The sequence below is a fragment of the Salmo trutta genome, chromosome 15 (genome assembly GCF_901001165.1).
Source record: "Salmo trutta chromosome 15, fSalTru1.1, whole genome shotgun sequence".
NCBI lineage: Eukaryota > Metazoa > Chordata > Actinopteri > Salmoniformes > Salmonidae > Salmo > Salmo trutta.
Window position 1 is genome coordinate 6,414,840 of NC_042971.1, and position 20,451 is coordinate 6,435,290.

At 42.0% G+C, this 20,451-nt stretch overlaps 1 protein-coding gene and 1 long non-coding RNA gene across 2 annotated transcripts; both read right to left on the reverse strand.

Annotated features, from left to right (window-relative positions):
- Positions 1-1,474: 1,474 nt before the first annotated feature.
- LOC115148397 (uncharacterized) lies at positions 1,475-3,505 on the reverse strand. Its single transcript, XR_003866657.1, has 2 exons — positions 3,476-3,505; positions 1,475-1,711 (listed from the first exon to the last, which is right to left on the reverse strand). It is a non-coding gene; the product is annotated as an uncharacterized LOC115148397 (long non-coding RNA).
- A 14,423-nt stretch (positions 3,506-17,928) lies between these two features.
- On the reverse strand, positions 17,929-18,889 carry LOC115148383 (oocyte zinc finger protein XlCOF22-like; the record flags this gene model as incomplete). The annotated part of the gene is made up of 1 exon (XM_029690283.1): positions 17,929-18,889. A coding segment is annotated over one exon (831 nt), but the record flags the coding sequence as incomplete, so codon positions are not given.
- Between the last annotated feature and the right edge of the window lie 1,562 nt (positions 18,890-20,451).

Sequence of the window (20,451 nt, forward strand, 5' to 3'; positions counted from 1 at the left end):
TCCCAGCAGTGTCTGTATGGGATAGGACTGTAGTCAGAAGGTTTTCAGGGTGGGCCCATATGGCCCCCCTCCCAGCAGTGTCTGTATGGGATAGGACTGTAGTCAGAAGGTTTTCAGGGTGGGCCCCTGTGGCCCCCCTCCCAGCAGTGTCTGTATGGGATAGGACTGTATTCAGAAGGTTTTCAGGGTGGGCCCCTATGGCCCCCCTCCCAGCAGTGTCTGTATGGGATAGGACTGTAGTCAGGTTTTCAGGGTGGGCCCCTATGGCCCCCCTCCCAGCAGTGTCTGTATGGGATAGGACTGTAGTCAGAAGGTTTTCAGGGTGGGCCCATATGGCCCCCCTCCCAGCAGTGTCTGTATGGGATAGGACTGTAGTCAGAAGGTTTTCAGGGTGGGCCCAAATGGCCCCCCTCCCAGCAGTGTCTTCTCTCTTCAACTGCTGACCTCATCTGGAGTGGAGTTCCACATCCCTCATTGTCCTGGTACCATAGCAACTGGCCTGCCCTATCAGGAACTGAAACCAGACGTGACCCTTTGCCTCCTTCCTTAGAAATATGAATTTTCACCAGTAACATGTTTGAACAGAATATGATCTTTCTGCACTTCCCCTTGTCTCACTCAGTAACTTTCCATCCCCAAAGTTCCTCTTCACCCTTCACTGAGCCCTTAACATCTCCGTGTATTATTCAGAATGTGATTCAGATTGTTGTGTAATTGTGAGTTGTAATGGAGTCCTTGTTCTCAATGGGACTGCTAAAACAGATAGATAAAGGTGTTAATAAATAAATGCATTCAGCACTAACAGCTCTGAGTGTCTTTCCATCCCCAAAGTTCCTCTTCACCCTTCACTGAGCCCTTAACATCTCCATGTATTATTCAGAATGTGATTCAGATTGTTGTGTAATTGTGAGTTGTAATGGAGTCCTTGTTCTCAATGGGACTGCTAAAACAGATAGATAAAGGTGTTAATAAATAAATGCATTCAGCACTAACAGCTCTGAGTGTCTTTCCATCCCCAAAGTTCCTCTTCACCCTTCACTGAGCCCTTAACATCTCCATGTATTATTCAGTATGTGATTCAGATTGTTGTGTAATTGTGAGTTGTAATGGAGTCCTTGTTCTCAATGGGACTGCTAAAACAGATAGATAAAGGTGTTAATAAATAAATGCATTCAGCACTAACAGCTCTGAGTGTCTTTCCATCCCCAAAGTTCCTCTTCACCCTTCACTGAGCCCTTAACATCTCCATGTATTATTCAGAATGTGATTCAGATTGTTGTGTAATTGTGAGTTGTAATGGAGTCCTTGTTCTCAATGGGACTGCTAAAACAGATAGATAAAGGTGTTAATAAATAAATGCATTCAGCACTAACAGCTCTGAGTGTCTTTCCATCCCCAAAGTTCCTCTTCACCCTTCACTGAGCCCTTAACATCTCCGTGTATTATTCAGAATGTGATTCAGATTGTTGTGTAATTGTGAGTTGTAATGGAGTCCTTGTTCTCAATGGGACTGCTAAAACAGATAGATAAAGGTGTTAATAAATAAATGCATTCAGCACTAACAGCTCTGAGTGTCTTTCCATCCCTGGTATGAATGAATGATTGTGATGTAATAAATATGTGTTGGTGCTGCAGGCCGTTGCTGCTCCTTGCAACATTGTAAGTTCAACATCATCTTTCTAAAATGTCACTTGCCAAATCTAACAGTAGCCTATCAGGAGCCTATCACTATCTAACAGTAGCCTATCACTATCTAACAGTAGCCTGTCACTATCTAACAGTAGCCTATCATTATCTAACAGGAGCCTATCACTATCTAACAGGAGCCTATCACTATCTAACAGTAGCCTATCACTATCTAACAGGAGCCTATCACTATCTAACAGTAACCTATCACTATCTAACAGGAGCCTATCACTATCTAACAGTAACCTATCACTATCTAACAGTAGCCTATCACTATCTAACAGTAGCCTATCACTATCTAACAGTAGCCTATCACTATCTAACAGTAGCCTATCACTATCTAACAGGAGCCTATCACTATCTATCACTATCTAACAGTAGCCTATCACTATCTAACAGTAGCCTATCACTATCTAACAGTAGCCTATCGCTATCTAACAGGAGCCTATCACTATCTAACAGTAGCCTATCACTATCTAACAGTAGCCTATCACTATCTAACAGTAGCCTATCGCTATCTAACAGTAGCCTATCACTATCTAACAGTAGCCTATCACTATCTAACAGTAGCCTATCGCTATCTAACAGTAGCCTATCACTATCTAACAGGAGCCTATCACTATCTAACAGGAGCCTATCACTATCTAACAGTAGCCTATCACTATCTAACAGTAGCCTATCACTATCTAACAGTAGCCTATCACTATCTAACAGGAGCCTATCACTATCTAACAGTAGCCTATCACTATCTAACAGTAGCCTATCACTATCTAACAGTAGCCTATCACTATCTAACAGTAGCCTATCGCTATCTAACAGGAGCCTATCACTATCTAACAGTAGCCTATCACTATCTAACAGTAGCCTATCACTATCTAACAGTAGCCTATCACTATCTAACAGTAGCCTATCACTATCTAACAGTAGCCTATCACTATCTAACAGTAGCCTATCACTATCTAACAGTAGCCTATCACTATCTAACAGTAGCCTATCGCTATCTAACAGGAGCCTATCACTATCTAACAGTAGCCTATCACTATCTAACAGGAGCCTATCACTATCTAACAGTAGCCTATCACTATCTAACAGTAGCCTATCACTATCTAACAGTAGCCTATCACTATCTAACAGTAGCCTATCACTATCTAACAGTAGCCTATCACTATCTAACAGTAGCCTATCACTATCTAACAGTAGCCTATCACTATCTAACAGTAGCCTATCACTATCTAACAGTAGCCTATCACTATCTAACAGTAGCCTATCACTATCTAACAGTAGCCTATCACTATCTAACAGTAGCCTATCACTATCTAACAGTAGCCTATCACTATCTAACAGTAGCCTATCACTATCTAACAGTAGCCTATCACTATCTAACAGGAGCCTATCACTATCTAACAGGAGCCTATCACTATCTAACAGGAGCCTATCACTATCTAACAGTAGCCTATCACTATCTAACAGTAGCCTATCACTATCTAACAGTAGCCTATCACTATCTAACAGTAGCCTATCACTATCTAACAGTAGCCTATCACTATCTAACAGTAGCCTATCACTATCTAACAGTAGCCTATCACTATCTAACAGTAGCCTATCACTATCTAACAGTAGCCTATCACTATCTAACAGTAGCCTATCACTATCTAACAGTAGCCTATCACTATCTAACAGTAGCCTATCACTATCTAACAGGAGCCTATCACTATCTAACAGGAGCCTATCACTATCTAACAGGAGCCTATCACTATCTAACAGGAGCCTATCACTATCTAACAGTAACCTATCACTATCTAACAGTAGCCTATCACTATCTAACAGTAGCCTATCACTATCTAACAGGAGCCTATCACTATCTAACAGGAGCCTATCACTATCTAACAGTAGCCTATCACTATCTAACAGTAGCCTATCACTATCTAACAGTAGCCTATCACTATCTAACAGTAGCCTATCGCTATCTAACAGGAGCCTATCACTATCTAACAGTAGCCTATCACTATCTAACAGTAGCCTATCACTATCTAACAGTAGCCTATCACTATCTAACAGGAGCCTATCACTATCTAACAGGAGCCTATCACTATCTAACAGTAGCCTATCACTATCTAACAGTAGCCTATCACTATCTAACAGTAGCCTATCGCTATCTAACAGGAGCCTATCACTATCTAACAGTAGCCTATCACTATCTAACAGTAGCCTATCACTATCTAACAGGAGCCTATCACTATCTAACAGTAGCCTATCACTATCTAACAGTAACCTATCACTCGTTTTTATGTTTAACTTTAAATCAGTTAACGGTGTATCAATGAAAATCTGATATAGAGTGGAATGTACTGTTGACCAACCCATATATTTCAGCAGGGAAGTGTTCCTCACACCATCATTTCAAATGGTAGGACATGTGTCCTGTTGAAGCTAACTGGCTGATGGTAGGACATGTGTCCTGTTGAAGCTAACTGGCTGATGGTAGGACATGTGTCCTGTTGAAGCTAACTGGCTGATGGTAGGACATGTGTCCTGTTGAAGCTAACTGGCTGATGGTAGGACATGTGTCCTGTTGAAGCTTACTGGCTGATGGTAGGACATGTGTCCTGTTGAAGCTAACTGGCTGATGGTAGGACATGTGTCCTGTTGAAGCTAACTGGCTGATGGTAGGACATGTGTCCTGTTGAAGCTAACTGGCTGATGGTAGGACATGTGTCCTGTTGAAGCTTACTGGTTGATGGTAGGACATGTGTCCTGTTGAAGCTAACTGGCTGATGGTAGGACATGTGTCCTGTTGAAGCTAACTGGCTGATGGTAGGACATGTGTCCTGTTGAAGCTAACTGGCTGATGGTAGGACATGTGTCCTGTTGAAGCTAACTGGCTGATGGTAGGACATGTGTCCTGTTGAAACTAACTGGCTGATGGTAGGACATGTGTCCTGTTGAAGCTAACTGGCTGATGGTAGGACATGTGTCCTGTTGAAGCTTACTGGCTGATGGTAGGACATGTGTCCTGTTGAAGCTAACTGGCTGATGGTAGGACATGTGTCCTGTTGAAGCTAACTGGCTGATGAAGGACAATAACCTAGTATGCCTATTTACAGAAGCATATTTGTAACGGTTGTTGCTGTGTTGAATGGACCAAACTGCAGACGGAATGTGGATACTCATCTTTTTAATATATAAGAGCAAAGCATCCACAGGAAAAACAATAATTACTAACGACAGTCTAACAGGCTACGTACAAACAAAAGACTAGCAGTGTTAGCACAACCACCCACAAACCCAAGTGACAAACATAGTCCTAAATATATGACTCCCAATCAGGAACAACGATCCCCAGCTGTTCCTGATCAGGAGTCACAAGACTAACACAGAAACAGACATTCTAGACAACACATACAGACTTCTTCTGCCACGTCCTGACCAAAATACTACACCACTACTCCCTCTGCTGGTCAGGACGTGACAGTACCCCCCCCCCCCCCCTAAAGGTGCAGACCCCGGAATGCACCTTTAAAGAAAACACAAAAATCCCCAATACCACAACAAAAATTAATACCCCCTAAACAAAAAAGGGAGTGAAGGGAGGGTGGCTGCCGTCAACGACGGCACTGTGCTACACCCTCCCTCCCCAACCCACCTATCCTGGAGGTGGCTCTGGTTCCGGCCTCCTGCCCTCCAGTTTGTAGGCAGACTCATTGGGGTCCGGGTCGTAGACAGACTCAATTTGTTGTGGCTCGTGGGCAGGTTCCCTCATTTCCACACTGTAGGCAGACTCATTTACAACACAGTTAGTCACATTCAGTTCTGAGTCATAGGTAGCCTCCCTCGGTTCCGGGTCGCAGGCAGACCCCTCCGGTTCCGGGTCGCAGGCAGACCCCTCCGGTTCCGGGTCGCAGGCAGGCTCCCTCGGTTCCGGGTCGCAGGCAGACCCCTCTGGTTCCGGGTCGCAGGCAGACCCCTCTGGTTCCGGGTCGCAGGCAGGCCCCTATGGTTCCGGGTCGCAGGCAGGCCCCTCTGGTTCCGGGTCGCAGGCAGTCTCCTTCGGTTCCGGACTAGACTCTGTTGCCGGATACTCTAGACTGCACACTGTTGCCGGATACTCTGGACTGCACACTGGTGCCGGATACTCTGGACTGCACACTGGTGCCGGATACTCTGGACTGCACACTGGTGCCGGATACTCTGGACTGCACACTGGTGCCGGATACTCTGGACTGCACACTGGTGCCGGGCTCTTGAGGCTGGGCCGACGCACTGGAAGCCTGGTGCGTGGGGCTGGTAGAGGTGGTACCAGGCTGAAGACACGCACCCTAGGGCTAGTGCGAGGAGCGGGGACAGGCTGAATAGGACTAGGCCGACTCATGGGAAGCTTGGTCCGGGTTGCTGGTACTGGTCGTGCCATATTGGATGTACTCACTTCCGGGATAGCACGAGAGGCGGGAACCGGAAAGACTGGGCCATGGAGGCGCACAGGTGGCCTTGACCGCACCGCCTGCACAACCCGTCCTGGCTGGATGGAACTAGCGGCCCTGCATGAGCGGGGTGCTGGTACAGGGCGAACTGGGCTGTGCAGGGGCCTGATGGTTGCCGTGCATAGAGCGGGAGTAGGGTAGCCTGGTCCTAGGAGGCGTACCGGCGATCAGATGCGCTGCGCAGGCATCCTCCTACCAGGCTGGATGCCCACTCTAGCACGGCATCTGCGAGGGGCTGGAATGGCGCGCACCGGACTGTGCGTGCGTATGGGTGAGATAGTGCGCACCTCAGCAAAACACGGCGCCCTCCACTCCATACGCTCCTCCACATAATCACGGGTAGCTGGCTTATGGCTCTTCCTTGGCCTAGCCAAACTACCCATGTGCCCCCCCAAAAAATTCATTGGGGGTGCTTCTCCGGCTTCCTCACCAGTCGTGTACCCCGGTAGCGTTCCCGGTCCTCACCAGCCTTTCTCCACGGGCCCTCTCCGGCCAGAATCTGGTCCCAAGTCCATTTCTCACGAGTGTCCATGTCGAAGTCTATTTCCTCAGAATAGTCCATATATTCAGCGTCCTGCTCCTTTTTCCGCTGCTTGGTCTTGTTGTGGTGGGTGGTTCTGTCACAATAGTTGAAACCGTGTTGTATGGACCAAACTGCAGACGGAATGTGGATATTCATCTTTTTAATATATAAGAGCAAAGCATCCACAGGAAAACCAATAATTACTAACGACAGTCTAACAGGCTAAGTACAAACAAAAGACTAGCAGTGTTAGCACAACCACCCACAAACCCAAGTGACAAACATACTCCTAAATATATGACTCCCAATCAGGAACAACGATCCCCAGCTGTTCCTGATCAGGAGTCACAAGACTAACACAGAAACAGACATACTAGACAACACATACAGACTTCTTCTGCCACGTCCTGACCAAAATACTACACCACTACTCCCTCTGCTGGTCAGGACGTGACAATTTAAGATAATTGACGAGAAAAGTCTCGTCCAACCATCGAGTTTCTCATTGCACCCTCATATGCCATGTCTTGAAATATGCAGACAGACAGATTAAAAGTAATTTTACATTGTATAACTGTACTTCTGACAGCCAACTTTCTAACTCCGCCCATAACTCTGACGTCATAACATTCCCAGAAGGATTATTGAGTCATTGTTAGTTTTACACTGAAGACATGACTCTGCCATTGTGCTGTAGAATTAGGGGATTTTGTCTCTTGTATAATAAGGGACTATCATTTGTCCCAACATCACAGGCCACAAACTTTGATACAGTTAAAGACTTCCAAAAGTGTTTTAATGGGGTTTCTCCCTGTGCACCTGCCAATGTAAATCCATTGAATGAGACAAGTTACCAGACAGGACATATTGCTAATGCTCTTCCCATTGATAACCTGAATGACAATTAACTAGTGGGCGGTGGTGGTGATGACGGCCTATTCGATGACGTCGTCCATCGGGATTCCCCCAAAAAAGAAGACGCTCTGGATTGATCACTGGAGTCAGATGTGAAGGAGGAGGTTGAATTGCTGCATGCAAAAACACTGTTTACAAAAGCTTTGTTAAAGAACAAGAAGGCTGGCACACTGTTTACAGTTTCTTTCAAAACAAGGACATTCCGAAGTGACCCCAAACTGTTGAACGGTAGTGTACAATTACATGATGTATTGTTACACCATGTAGGAGCAGTATAGACCAAGTCTGTTCATTATATACATCTACATGATGTATTGTTACACCATGTAGGAGCAGTATAGACCTAGTCTGTTCATTATATACATCTACATGATGTATTGTTACACCATGTAGGAGCAGTATAGACCTAGTCTGTTCATTATATACATCTACATGATGTATTGTTACACCATGTAGGAGCAGTATAGACCTAGTCTGTTCATTATATACATCTACATGATGTATTGTTACACCATGTAGGAGCAGTATAGACCTAGTCTGTTCATTATATACATCTACATGATGTATTGTTACACCATGTAGGAGCAGTATAGACCTAGTCTGTTCATTATATACATCTACATGATGTATTGTTACACCATGTAGGACCAGTATAGACCTAGTCTGTTCATTATATACATCTACATGATGTATTGTTACACCATGTAGCAGCAGTATAGACCTAGTCTGTTCATTATATACATCTAAATGATGTATTGTTACACCATGTAGGAGCAGTATAGACCTAGTCTGTTCATTATATACATCTACATGATGTATTGTTACACCACGTAGGAGCAGTATAGACCTAGTCCTATACCTAGTCCTATATTATTTTATACTAATACAATTGCTCAGAGAAAGAGATTTAGTGTAACATGTAATTCTCAAAAGGTAGGGGTCTGAATTATTGCCACCCATGTTTTCAATACTCCAGCACCCTCCCCTTGGGAGGATAACGATACTGAAATGTTTTATGAGATTAGAAAACACATTGCGTGGGATCTTAGACCATTCCTCCAAACAGAATCTCTACAGGTCCTCAATTTCTTTTGTCTGCGCTTGTGGACTGCCCTGTTCAATTCAAACCACAGGATTTCAATGGAGTTCAAGTCCGGAGACTGAGATGGCCATTGAAAATGTTGATTTTGTGCCCAATTAACCATTTATTTGTGGATGTTGATGTGTCTTGCTGGAAGATCCACTTATGGCCAAGTTTCAGCCTCCTAGCAGAGAGGTAACCAGGTGTTGGGCTAAAATATCCTGGTAGTGGGTAAAGTTTATTTATTTATTTCATACAGTAATTTTAGCTCATCTTTATCAAGGGTACCAATAACTAGGTGCTTATTTTGATATATAATCATTTGACTGAATCAGAAATACAGATGTGAAGTAGAGGTTAAGTTTGTTTTAAATTTTCATTAAAAATCTGAACTAAACAAACAACACTTGTTTTTCTTTGTACGTGTTGATATAATATTCATATTTAATGGAGAGGAAAAAACGTTTCCCTAAACTGCTTTATAATATTATAATTCAATGAAGAATAAAAATAGTTGTCCCTCCTCAACTGCGTTTCCTCCCTCCAGACAGCAGATGGCGATATGTGTCTTTCAGGCGATGTTTCTAGTGTGACGTATAATCTAGTGGACGGAACGCTTCTTCAACAACTGCAGCCACCTCGGTAGCTCGCTAGCCAACAAAGTCGGAACATTCAAGTTCTTTGGACAATTTTGTGGTTTATTTACCACTTTGCTTTAAACATACTTATGTGGAAACAACTAGCTACCCCATTAAATTTAATATTTACGTTGTAAGTCAACTAGCTGGCTGGTTAAATTAGCACTAGTCTAGTCGCTAATGCTAACTAGCTATTATCCCCGACCATGAGTTCACTAAACTACTCTCCTCCTGTTAAAGAAGAGGTCTGCTGGACGGAGAAAGAGGGTCTGGTGAAAGAGGAGGAGGAAGAGGAGGCTGTTACAATACAAAAACAAGTAGAGGGTGAGGCTGTTACCGTGAAAGAAGAAGAGAAAGACGTTACAGAGAAAGATGCAGTTTTTGGATTGGAGGATGAAGAGGGGGAGATTACTGTCACATTAGAGGAGGACGAAGAAGAGAAGACTGGAGATCTGATTAACACCAGTAAATACAGTGAGTACTATCTAATAAAACAGGGACATTGATCTGATTAACACCAGTAAATACAGTGAGTACTATCTTATAAAACAGGGACATTGATCTGATTAACACCAGTAAATACAGTGAGTACTATCTTATAAAACAGGGACATTGATCTGATTAACACCAGTAAATACAGTGAGTACTATCTAATAAAACAGGGACATTGATCTGATTAACACCAGTAAATACAGTGAGTACTATCTAATTAAACAGGGACACAAACTCTGCAGTTGTTGAACTAATGTGTGATTTTTAAAAGGGCATTCTACACTTGAATATGTTTTTGTACTGTCGGAATTGTTCATGACGTCCTCCAGGGATTTTTAAACTTTTCCTGTTGAAAAGTGATATAAATACAGTAAAGTATAAACACACTAAAGGGAAACAAATAAATATTTTGAGCAAAATAGTGTTTTTTTAACAACTGCAAACTAGAAGGAGTGAATGATGTCATAGTAAGGCCTTCAAGGAGTTGGCTTGATGGGAAGTCGTGATGTCATCCAATAGGCGACTGATCTTCATGTGAATATTCATTATTCTTTTTTAAATCCTTCCTGCTCTGTCAAGTTGGTTTTTGATCATAGATTTGGCCTTGTGGTTTAGGTTATTTTCCTGTTCCTACAGTTTTTTGTATTCAGATCTCTGAAATGCTCTCTACCTATGTAACATTTAGTGTCTCCTTTTGTTAAGCTGGGAAAACAGTTTTCATGGGCACAGAAATCCTAACTCATTTCAGTTTGCTAAATCCAATGGTTCTAACCGAGAGTCACCTTAACTTTATTGACAACACCCAAATGGACACTGACATTAACGCGGTTCTTCAATAATTACACATAATACTTAATACTGTAGCTGTTTAGTTACAGTCACATGTTCAACTATCATCAGCTGATCCAGGAAATCATTTTCTGAATGACAGTCACATGACAAACATCAGACATGCAACAACAACCAAAGTGCTTCTTCATTCATTACTCTGGTAAAGACAGTTATGCCGTGCTCCATTTTTGGATCCAACATACCTAACAAATTGATGTTTATAATGTGTTATTGTCTGCTTGATTTACAGTAGGGTCTCGTTAGTCTGTTTGGACACAGATATACTTTTCTCATAATGTGTAGAGAACTGTTCCTTGATGGATAGGCTATTGTTCAACACACAGAGCTATTTTCCTTTATTCAAGACATTTAGAATGACAACACATTACAGAGTAGCCTAGTGGGATTATTCACAAAATTATCTGGTGATCAGGTTATGAAATGTCATCAAAGACATTTTAGTTTCCATGTTTCACCTGAAATATTAAATGATATATAGGTCTGTTATTGTTAGGTGAAGTTATGGGTCCTACAGTAGGTCTATGTTATTGCTAGTTGAGGATATGGGTCCTACAGTAGGTCTCTGTTATTGCTAGGTGAGGTTATGGGTCCTACAGTAGGTCTATGTTTTTGTTAGGTGAAGTTATGTGTCCTATAGTAGGTCTATGGTATTGGTATAACTAGTGGTTTCCTCATTAGCATGGAGGAGTTTCTGAAACCAAATTGCATGGGCATCGCCCTCATGCGCCAATTTTAGTAAACACAGAAAGGGGCCTGTATTGGAGACCAAAAGTTGTCTGGCACACCGCTTAGGGCTTCAACAACTTTAATAACTTATTTCTAGCCTACAATAATCGATGTTACTGCTAATGTGAAAACAAGACAAAATATGACTGTTGCTCACTTGACTGTCTTAAGACAAATGTCAAATAATTTTAACGTTCATTACAGACGTCAATTGTTGTACAACATCATGGCATCGCTGTTGGCATCACCTTTCACAGTGGATTTCTGCTGTTGTGGGCCTTTAACCATCTATCTGAATTTGTTGTTGACACAGGAGAGAGACGTGACTATCGTGGATCCTCTGGGGAGCCTCAACAACATCATGAAGCTGACGAGTTAGAGAAGAGTCCCTCCAGATCAGAACACCTCAAGAAACACCAGCAGAGACCCACAGGGAAGATAACTCACTGCTGCTCTGACTGTGGGAAAGGTTGCAAATCTTCATCAGAAATTCACCGGCGAGTACACACAGGAGAGAAATCTCACCACTGTTTTGATTGTGGGAAGAGCTACTTAAGATCAAATTCACTAAAAGTACACATGAGAATTCACACAGGAGAGAAACCTTTTAGCTGTGATCAATGTGGGAAGAGTTTTACTACATCAAGCCATTGGATTGTACACCAGAGAACACACACAGGAGAGAAACCTTATAGCTGTACTCAGTGTGGGATTAGTTTTACTCACTCAAGCAGCATGTTATCACACCAGAGAAAACACACAGGAGAGAAATCATATAGCTGTAATCAATGTGGGGAAGGTTTTCTTACATCTAGCCATCTGACTATACACCAGAGAACACACACAGGAGAGAAACCACATAGCTGTGATCAATGTGACAAGAGATACTCTGATAAAAGATCTCTGATCAAACATCAGAAAATACATACATGAAGGAGTTGTTTCATGATATCAATGAAATAAAATCTCACAATGTAGAATGTTTTAACATTGTAGTGGTATTAGAAGGAGTATTTTAATAATGTTACAATGTAGAACCCTAATTGTTTGCCTAGGTTTTGGTTTCATCAGACCAGAGAATCTTGTTTCTGGTCTAAGAGGCCTTTTTGCCAAATCCAAGTGGGCTGTCATGTGACTTTTATTGAGGGGTGATTCCGTCTGGCCACTCTATCATAAAGGCCTGATTGGTGGAGTGCTGTATAGATGGTTGTCCTTCTGGAAGGTTCTCCCATCTCCACAGAGGAACTCTGGAGCTCTGTCATAGTGAACAGCGGGTTCTTGGTCACATCCTTGAACAAGGCCCTTCTCTCCCGATTGCTCTGTTTGAAGAGTCTTGGTGGTTCCAAACGTCTTCCATTTAAGAACGATGGTGACCACTATGTTCTTGGGGACCTTCAATACTGCAAACAAATTTGGCACCCTTCCCCAGATCTGCGCCTTGACACAATCCTGTCTCGAAGCTCTACGGACAATTCCTTCGACCACATGGCTTGGTTTTTGCTCTGACATGAATTTATGGCAGGTAGACTCCAATCAAGCTGTAGAAACATCTCAAGGATAATTAATGGAAACAGGATGCACCTGAGCTCAATTTTGAGTCTCATAGCAAAGGGTCTAAATACTTTTGTAAATAAGGTATTTCTGTTTTTCACTTTGTCATTATGGGGTATTGTGTGTAGATTAATGAGGAAAACAATATTATTGAATCCATTTTAGAATAAGGCTGTAACATAACAAAATGTGTGAAAAGTCAAGGGGTCTGAATACTTTCTAAATGCTCTGAATATGCTATTGGTTTACTGTTAGAATAAGTTGTATGACTACACCAATACTGTTAAAAGCAACGATGCAGAGACCTACAAAATGCATGGCCAACCTTGCTGCTAGAGATCTAGCTACTGGGTGTGCAGGTTTCTGTTCCAGCCCTGCACTAACACCTGACATTGTGCTGATTTATTTGGATTAGACACTATTGAACTATTCAGTCATGTCTTGTGGAGTCAGATGGACGTCTAAATCCACGGCCCATTTCCACAGCTGTTCTTTATGATAGGAAATAAAGTGGATTCACACAATCAACTATAGTGTCTTTTTGGGTCATTGAACATTCCCTGTTTGTCTGTTTTATTTGGTTGTTACTCTAATTTAGTCTGATGATATTGATGCACAATCACTGTCTGGCTGACAGTCTGTGAACTGAGTCAATCTAGTTCCCACAGAATGAATGTTGTGGGTATTTAATTCTGCTACATTTAAACTTTAGTGGGTTAACTGCCTTGTTCAGAGGAAGAGAAGAACGACAGATTTTTACCTTGTCAGCTCAGGATTCGATCCACCAACCTTTTGGTTTCTGGCCCAATGCTCTAACCACTAGGCTACCTGCCGGCCCATAGACGTGTCCAATGCAGACATGATGAGATTAGTATTGGCTTCATAGCCGTGTCCAATGCAGACATGATGAGATTAGTATTGGCTTCATAGGCGTGTCCAATGCACTTGTGCATGTGGTTTGTAATTTCGATAGTGAAACAGGATTTGCTAATCCTCCCACATTGTTTCCATTTTGCTGAGATGTTTTCTCCATTTGAAATGATACTGTTAGAAATAGGTAAAGCACTCACACATCTGAGAACTTGTGTGTGTTAATCATTAGTTAATAACTTGAAAGAAAACAAAAGGCTGATTGATACTGATCAGTGTGTGGGTTTTCTTTTTCATCAGACAATTAATGAGGCTCACCATGTTGAAGGAGACCAGATTCATATTGAGGCTGACCATGTTGATGGAGACCAGATCAGACTCATAATGAGGCTCACCGTGTTGAAGGAGACCAGATTAGACTCATAATGAGGCTCACCATGTTGAGGGAGACCAGATTAGACTCATAATGAGGATCACCATGTTGAAGGAGACCAGATTAGACTCATAATGAGGATCACCATGTTGAAGGAGACCAGATTAGACTCATAAGGAGGCTCACCATGTTGAAGGAGACCAGATTAGACTCATAAAGACCCAGTGAGGGTGGAGCTCAGTCAGAGAGTTGTTGAGGGACTGGTTAGGAAGAACACATCTACAGCCAGAGAGGTGAGAGGTCACACATGGTTTAGAAGGTAAATATTTATGTTCCCTTAGCGGTTCATCACGTCAGCTAAAGGGAATATGTTCCATCATCTATGTTTATTTACATTAGTGCAAATTGTCCACTGATATTGGTGTAATTTCTCACCCCTTCTGGCTGTATGAAAGTTAATTTCCCCTCAGACACACACATTTGTTCTTTGATATTATGGTAATTTGTGTGGAATGTACTTGTCCCCACACATTCACCCCATCTCTTTACATTGCTGATGCATATTCAGTGGCCTGACTGTGTCCAGACTTTGTCAAAGGCCCATCCTGGTAGATCTGAACCTAATGCAGCTTGGAGTGATCGGATGACAGAAGTCACATTTAGGTGCCAGGTGTAACTGAGGCCATAGATGCTCCATATCCATTACTTTTAGTGTTTTATATAATATGACTAAATGTGTTTCTGTGTTGCAGGGGCAGTCAAGAAATGGAACAGCAAGGCCACAGAACATGACATAATCAGAGCTGTGGGAGACCACCTCAAGCCCCTGGTAGAGCCGGGGGTGGTGTTTACCACTGCACCACGCCTTCAGCAAGCTGGAAAAGTGGGATCGATCTGTTTGATCCATTTGTTTGTTTCAGTTATCAGTAGTTGAATCCTTTGACATGGGATTGATACTGATTTTCATACTAAGAGGGACCAAGAGTCTGTTGATTGGTCGGTCATTGGGTTCATTAGTTTTGCAATATGTTCAAATGAAATCAAGCTTTATTTATACAGCACATGTCAGACATGGATGCAACACAATAGCTTCACAGGAAAAAACAATGAAAATAAACAGAAATATTTAGTACACAAACATAAGAGGATAAAAAAAACAGAAGACTAACAACTGAAATACTAATGAGCATTCTAAGGAAATGCCATTGATTAAAATATTAATTGGATGCAATATCCAACCCAAAATATAAGCATGTTTTTTAGGAGGGGTTCTGAAAGTTGACTAGTAACAACTGGGACATAAAAGACACCCACCATGAGACCCACTAAATCTGCCCAAGAAGAGGCAAACAGAAGAAAAACCCACAACAAACTCAAAGACAGGAAGCAAACCAAAAAGGTGGAGCAACTAAAGGTGTTGACTCTCCACATGTATCAAGACAACTGGAACACTGGGCCAGACACTCTTATATAGAACCTGGACCAGCTCAGGTGAAACACCTTCCCACTAACGAGATGGACAAGCCAGCACAGGTGTAACACATACTGACTAACGAGGTGACACCAATCAGTGCGTCCTACGTGCTAACGAGCTAGACGTGCTAACGGGCTAGACGGGCTAACGAGCTAGACGGGCTAACGAGCTAGACGTGCTAACGGAACTAGACGTGCTAACGAGCTAGACGGGCTAACGAGCTAGACGTGCTAACGAGCTAGACGGGCTAACGAGCTAGGCGGGCTAACGAGCTAGACGGGCTAACGGGCTAGACGGGCTAACGGGCTAGACGTGCTAACGGGCTAGACGTGCTAAAGTCCAACTTCAAAACATAAATGGGGAAACCAAAGCCTGTAACACCTTCCCACTTAAGACAACAAATATATCCTATATTTTTGTTGGACCAGTTTGCTCACCACCAACAGAAAACAACTTGCTGTCAACAATTAAAAACAAGAAAAAACATGTATTTCTAAATAATAATATACAATTATATCATTTTTCTCATTTTTTCTTACTATAGAATCCTAAATCCCACTAGCTTCTAGAACTCTCGTCTTCCTAAAACTCACTAGCTTCTAGAACTCTCGTCCCCTTGGAACGAGCCCAAACAAAAATCAAATCAAATTGTATTAGTGACGTCTGATTTCAAGAGCAAACTCTTGCAATATCTCGATAGGCATGTTGTTGGATCGGAAAACACATATTTTTGACTGCCCACATCTGAGACAATCAGAAACCAAGTTGTCCTTACCACAGACATGTCTAATTTCAAGAGGAAACTCCTGCAATATCCGTAGTAACTTTCCACCTCACTGCAGAGCTTCTCTCCCTTTTCAGGGTTCACTAGATAGGCATGTTGTTGGATCGGGGCCCAGTCCCTAATGTCATGCTCTAGTACATTTGGGTTGGTACATCTGAGAATGAACCCTGATATTCTAAAAGCAGGGTAACAATGTCAATATAATTGTACCCAAAAATTGTCAGTTGGTTGCATAAATAATTATGATTACTAAATGTTACATGAATTGTTAACATGAAATATCAAAACCAAATGTACACCCCTTTGTTAATATGTATTGGCAATAATTAACTTAATGGTGAGGCATGGAATAATAAAACATGTATCTTTTGTCAGGCTGAATGTTTGAAATATGAGGTGATTTGAGACATGCTTCTTCAGTAGTGGAATAAAGACAAATAGCACTTGAATGTTGTAAAGAAATACTGGAGTGATGTAGGATTGTTAATAAAATTGATTATAGACCAATTTATTATACTGCGTCCATGTGTTTAGGCTGCAAGTACGTTGAAATGAAGTTGTTTTCAAGTCATTGACAAAACGACCAGAAAATACATCTTCAACTTTCACTTTCAACTACAACCTAACATATTGGAAGTCGTTGAAATTAAGTTGTTTTCAAGTGAATGAAAAAACAACCCGAAAAGACATCTTCTCAACTTTCAACTAAAACTGAATGTATATTGGATATCGGGCATAGTCTTATTTTCAATTACATTTTGCTAGGTGGGGTGTCCAAATCAATAACCAATATGCATAAACAGTTTGTGATATATTGAAAACCTAAACATAAAATGTGCTATATACACAAACATCTGCCACAATAATAATATTACTTGGATTTTTGCAAACAAGCTTCTTATAAACTGCACAAGCACCAAAAACGCTGTTGTTTTGACAAGTAGCAATAAATCACTGATATCAATTAGGGGGGAAATCAGGTTGTACGTGCTGTTGAAACTAACACAACTAAAAAACACATGGAAATGGGAGATATATTTTACCTCACTGGTTAGAGGTCAACCTGCAGAAGACAGTCAGCTACATTTTTGAGTGATACATTTAAATGTAGGGGTCGCTAAACAAAGGAACACAACACTTATTTGTCATCACTCATTGATATCATGTTGAAATCAATTGTGCCGAGAGGAGGGAGATGAGGTTGCACGTCCTGTTAAAACTAACAGCTCAAAAACCACACGGAATCTGGGAATAATGTGTACATCCCTGGTTAGAGGACAATTTGTAGAAAACAGCTAGCTACATTTTGAAGTGGTGCATTGAAGTCCTGGGTACAAACGTTTAGGGTTCTACATTGTAACATTATTTCATTGATATCATTAAACAACTTCATGTATGTATTTTCTAATGTTTGATTAGATCTTTTATCAGAGTATCTCTTCCCACATTGATCACAGCTATAAGGTTTCTCTCATGTGTGTTCTCTGGTGCACCATCACATCGCTTGACTGAGTAAAACTCTTCCCACATTGATCACAGCTATAAGATTTCTCTCCTCAGTGTGTCCACTGGTGCAAAGTCAGATGTACCAAAACTCTTCCCACATTGATTACAGCTATAAGTTTTCTCTCCTGTGTGTTCTCTGGTGTATCTCTAGATAGGCAGATGTACCAAAACTCTTCCCACATTGATCACAGCTATAAGATTTCTCTCCTGTGTGTGTTCTCTGGTGCATCTTCAGATAGCCAGATGATACAAAATTCTTCCCACATTGAGTACAGCCATAAGCTTTCTCTCCTGTGTGTGTTCTCTTGTGTGATTTCAGGCCACCTGACTGAGTAAAACTCTTCCCACATTGAGTACAGCTGTAAGGTTTTTCTCCTGTGTGTGTTCTTTGGTGTGATATCAGGCTGGTTGACTGCGTGAAACTCTTCCCACATTGAGTACAGTTATAAGGTTTCTCTCCTGTGTGTGTTCTCTGGTGTGATGTTAAACATCCTGAAGTACCAAAACTCTTTCCACACTCAGAGCAGCTAAAAGGTTTCTCTCCTGTGTGTGTTCTCTGGTGTTTAGTCAGACTGCCAGCTTTAGTAAAACTCTTCCCACATTGATCACAGCTATAAGGTTTATCTCTTGTGTGTGTTCTCTGGTGTGATTTTAAACATCCTGAAGTACCAAAACTCTTTCCACAGTCAGAGCAGCTAAAAGGTTTCTCTCCTGTGTGGATTCTCTGGTGAATTTTAATGCCAGATGAGGTGGTGAATCTCTTCCCACATTGAGCGCAGCTATAAGGTTTCTCTCCTGTATGGATTCTCTGGTGAATTGTAATGCCTGATGAAGAGATGAATCTCTTCCCACATTGAGCACAGCTATAAGGTTTCTCTCCTGTGTGGATTCTCTGATGTCTTTTGAGGTCTGCTGAGGAGGTGAATCTCTTCCCACAGTCAGAGCAGCGGTGAGTTCTCTTCCCTGTGGGTCTCTGCTGGTGTTTCTTGAGGTGTTCTGATCTGGAGGAACTCTTCGCTGCCTCATCAGCATCATGATGTTGTTGAGGCTCCCCAGAGGATCCACGATAGTGACGTCTCTCTCCTGTGTGAACAACAAAGTCAGACAAATGGTTATAGGCCCACAACAGCGGAAATCCACTGTAAAAGGTGATGCCCAGAGCGTAACCATGATTTTGTACAACAATTGACGTCTGTAATGAATGTAATGATTATTTGACAATTGTCTTAAGACAGTCAAGTGGGCAACAATAGTCATATTTTGTCTTGTATACACATTAATAGTAACATCGATGATTGTAGGCTATAAATAAGTTATTCAAGTTATTGAAACCCTAAGCAGTGTGCCAGGCGACTTTTGGTCTCCAATATAGGCCCCTTTCTGTGTTTGCTAAAAATTGCCGCACGAGGGCGATGCACATGCAATTTGGTTGCAGAAACTCCTCCCTACTAATGAGGAAACCGATAGTTATGGATGTAGTATATCTGGTAATGAGGAAACCACTAGTTATGGATGTAGTATATCTGGTAATGAGGAAACCACTAGTTATGGATGTAGTATATCTGGTAATGAGGAAACCGCTAGTTATGGATGTAGTATATCTGCTAATGAGGAAACCACTAGTTATGGATGTAGTGCATCTGCCTGGAGCAACAACGGTGAGCAAAGATTTTAGTTTTTTACAATGTATTCTGAATGTGAATGGGGGAAACCTCAGGTTGCTTATGAGTGCATTTCACACTACTTTGGATTAAAATTGTAAGGCTTGTTTGAATGTCCTGCTTAATATAATGTTTGTTTTATTGTCTCAAATCAACTGCTTTATACTTTATACTGCTTTATACTAAAAAAAACACTTCAACCAGTAAAATGCTCTTTGGCTAGCTTTTCCATCAGCCTGACAATGAGTGTTTGTAAACTAAGTGTTTGCCAAATTGGCCCATAACGTCACCTAACAACAAATGTGATGTTTGTTATTTGACTGACATTCAGAAAATCATTTCCTGGATCAGCTGATGATAGTTGAACATGTGACTAACAAAACAGAATGTCCCCAAGAACACAGTGGCCTCCATCATTCTTAAATGGAATACTCTTCCTAGAGCTGGTCACCCGGCCAAACTGAGCGATTGGGGGAGAAGGGCCTTGGTCAGGAGGTGACCAAAAACCTGATGGTCACTCTGACAGCGCTCCAGAGTTCATCTGTGGAGATGGGAGAACCTTCCAGAAGGACAACCATCTCTGCAGCACTCCACCAATCAGGCCTTTATGGTAGAATGGCCAGACGGAAGGCACTCCTCAGTAAAAGGCACATGACAGCCTGCTTGGAGTTTGACAAAAGGCACCTAAAGACTCTAAGACCATGAGAAACAAGATTCTCTGGTCTGCTGAAACCAAGATTGAACTCTTTGGCCTGAATACCAAACATCACGTCTGGAGGAAACCTGGCACCATCCCTACGGTGAAGCATGGTGGTGGCAGCATCATGCTGTGGGGATGTTT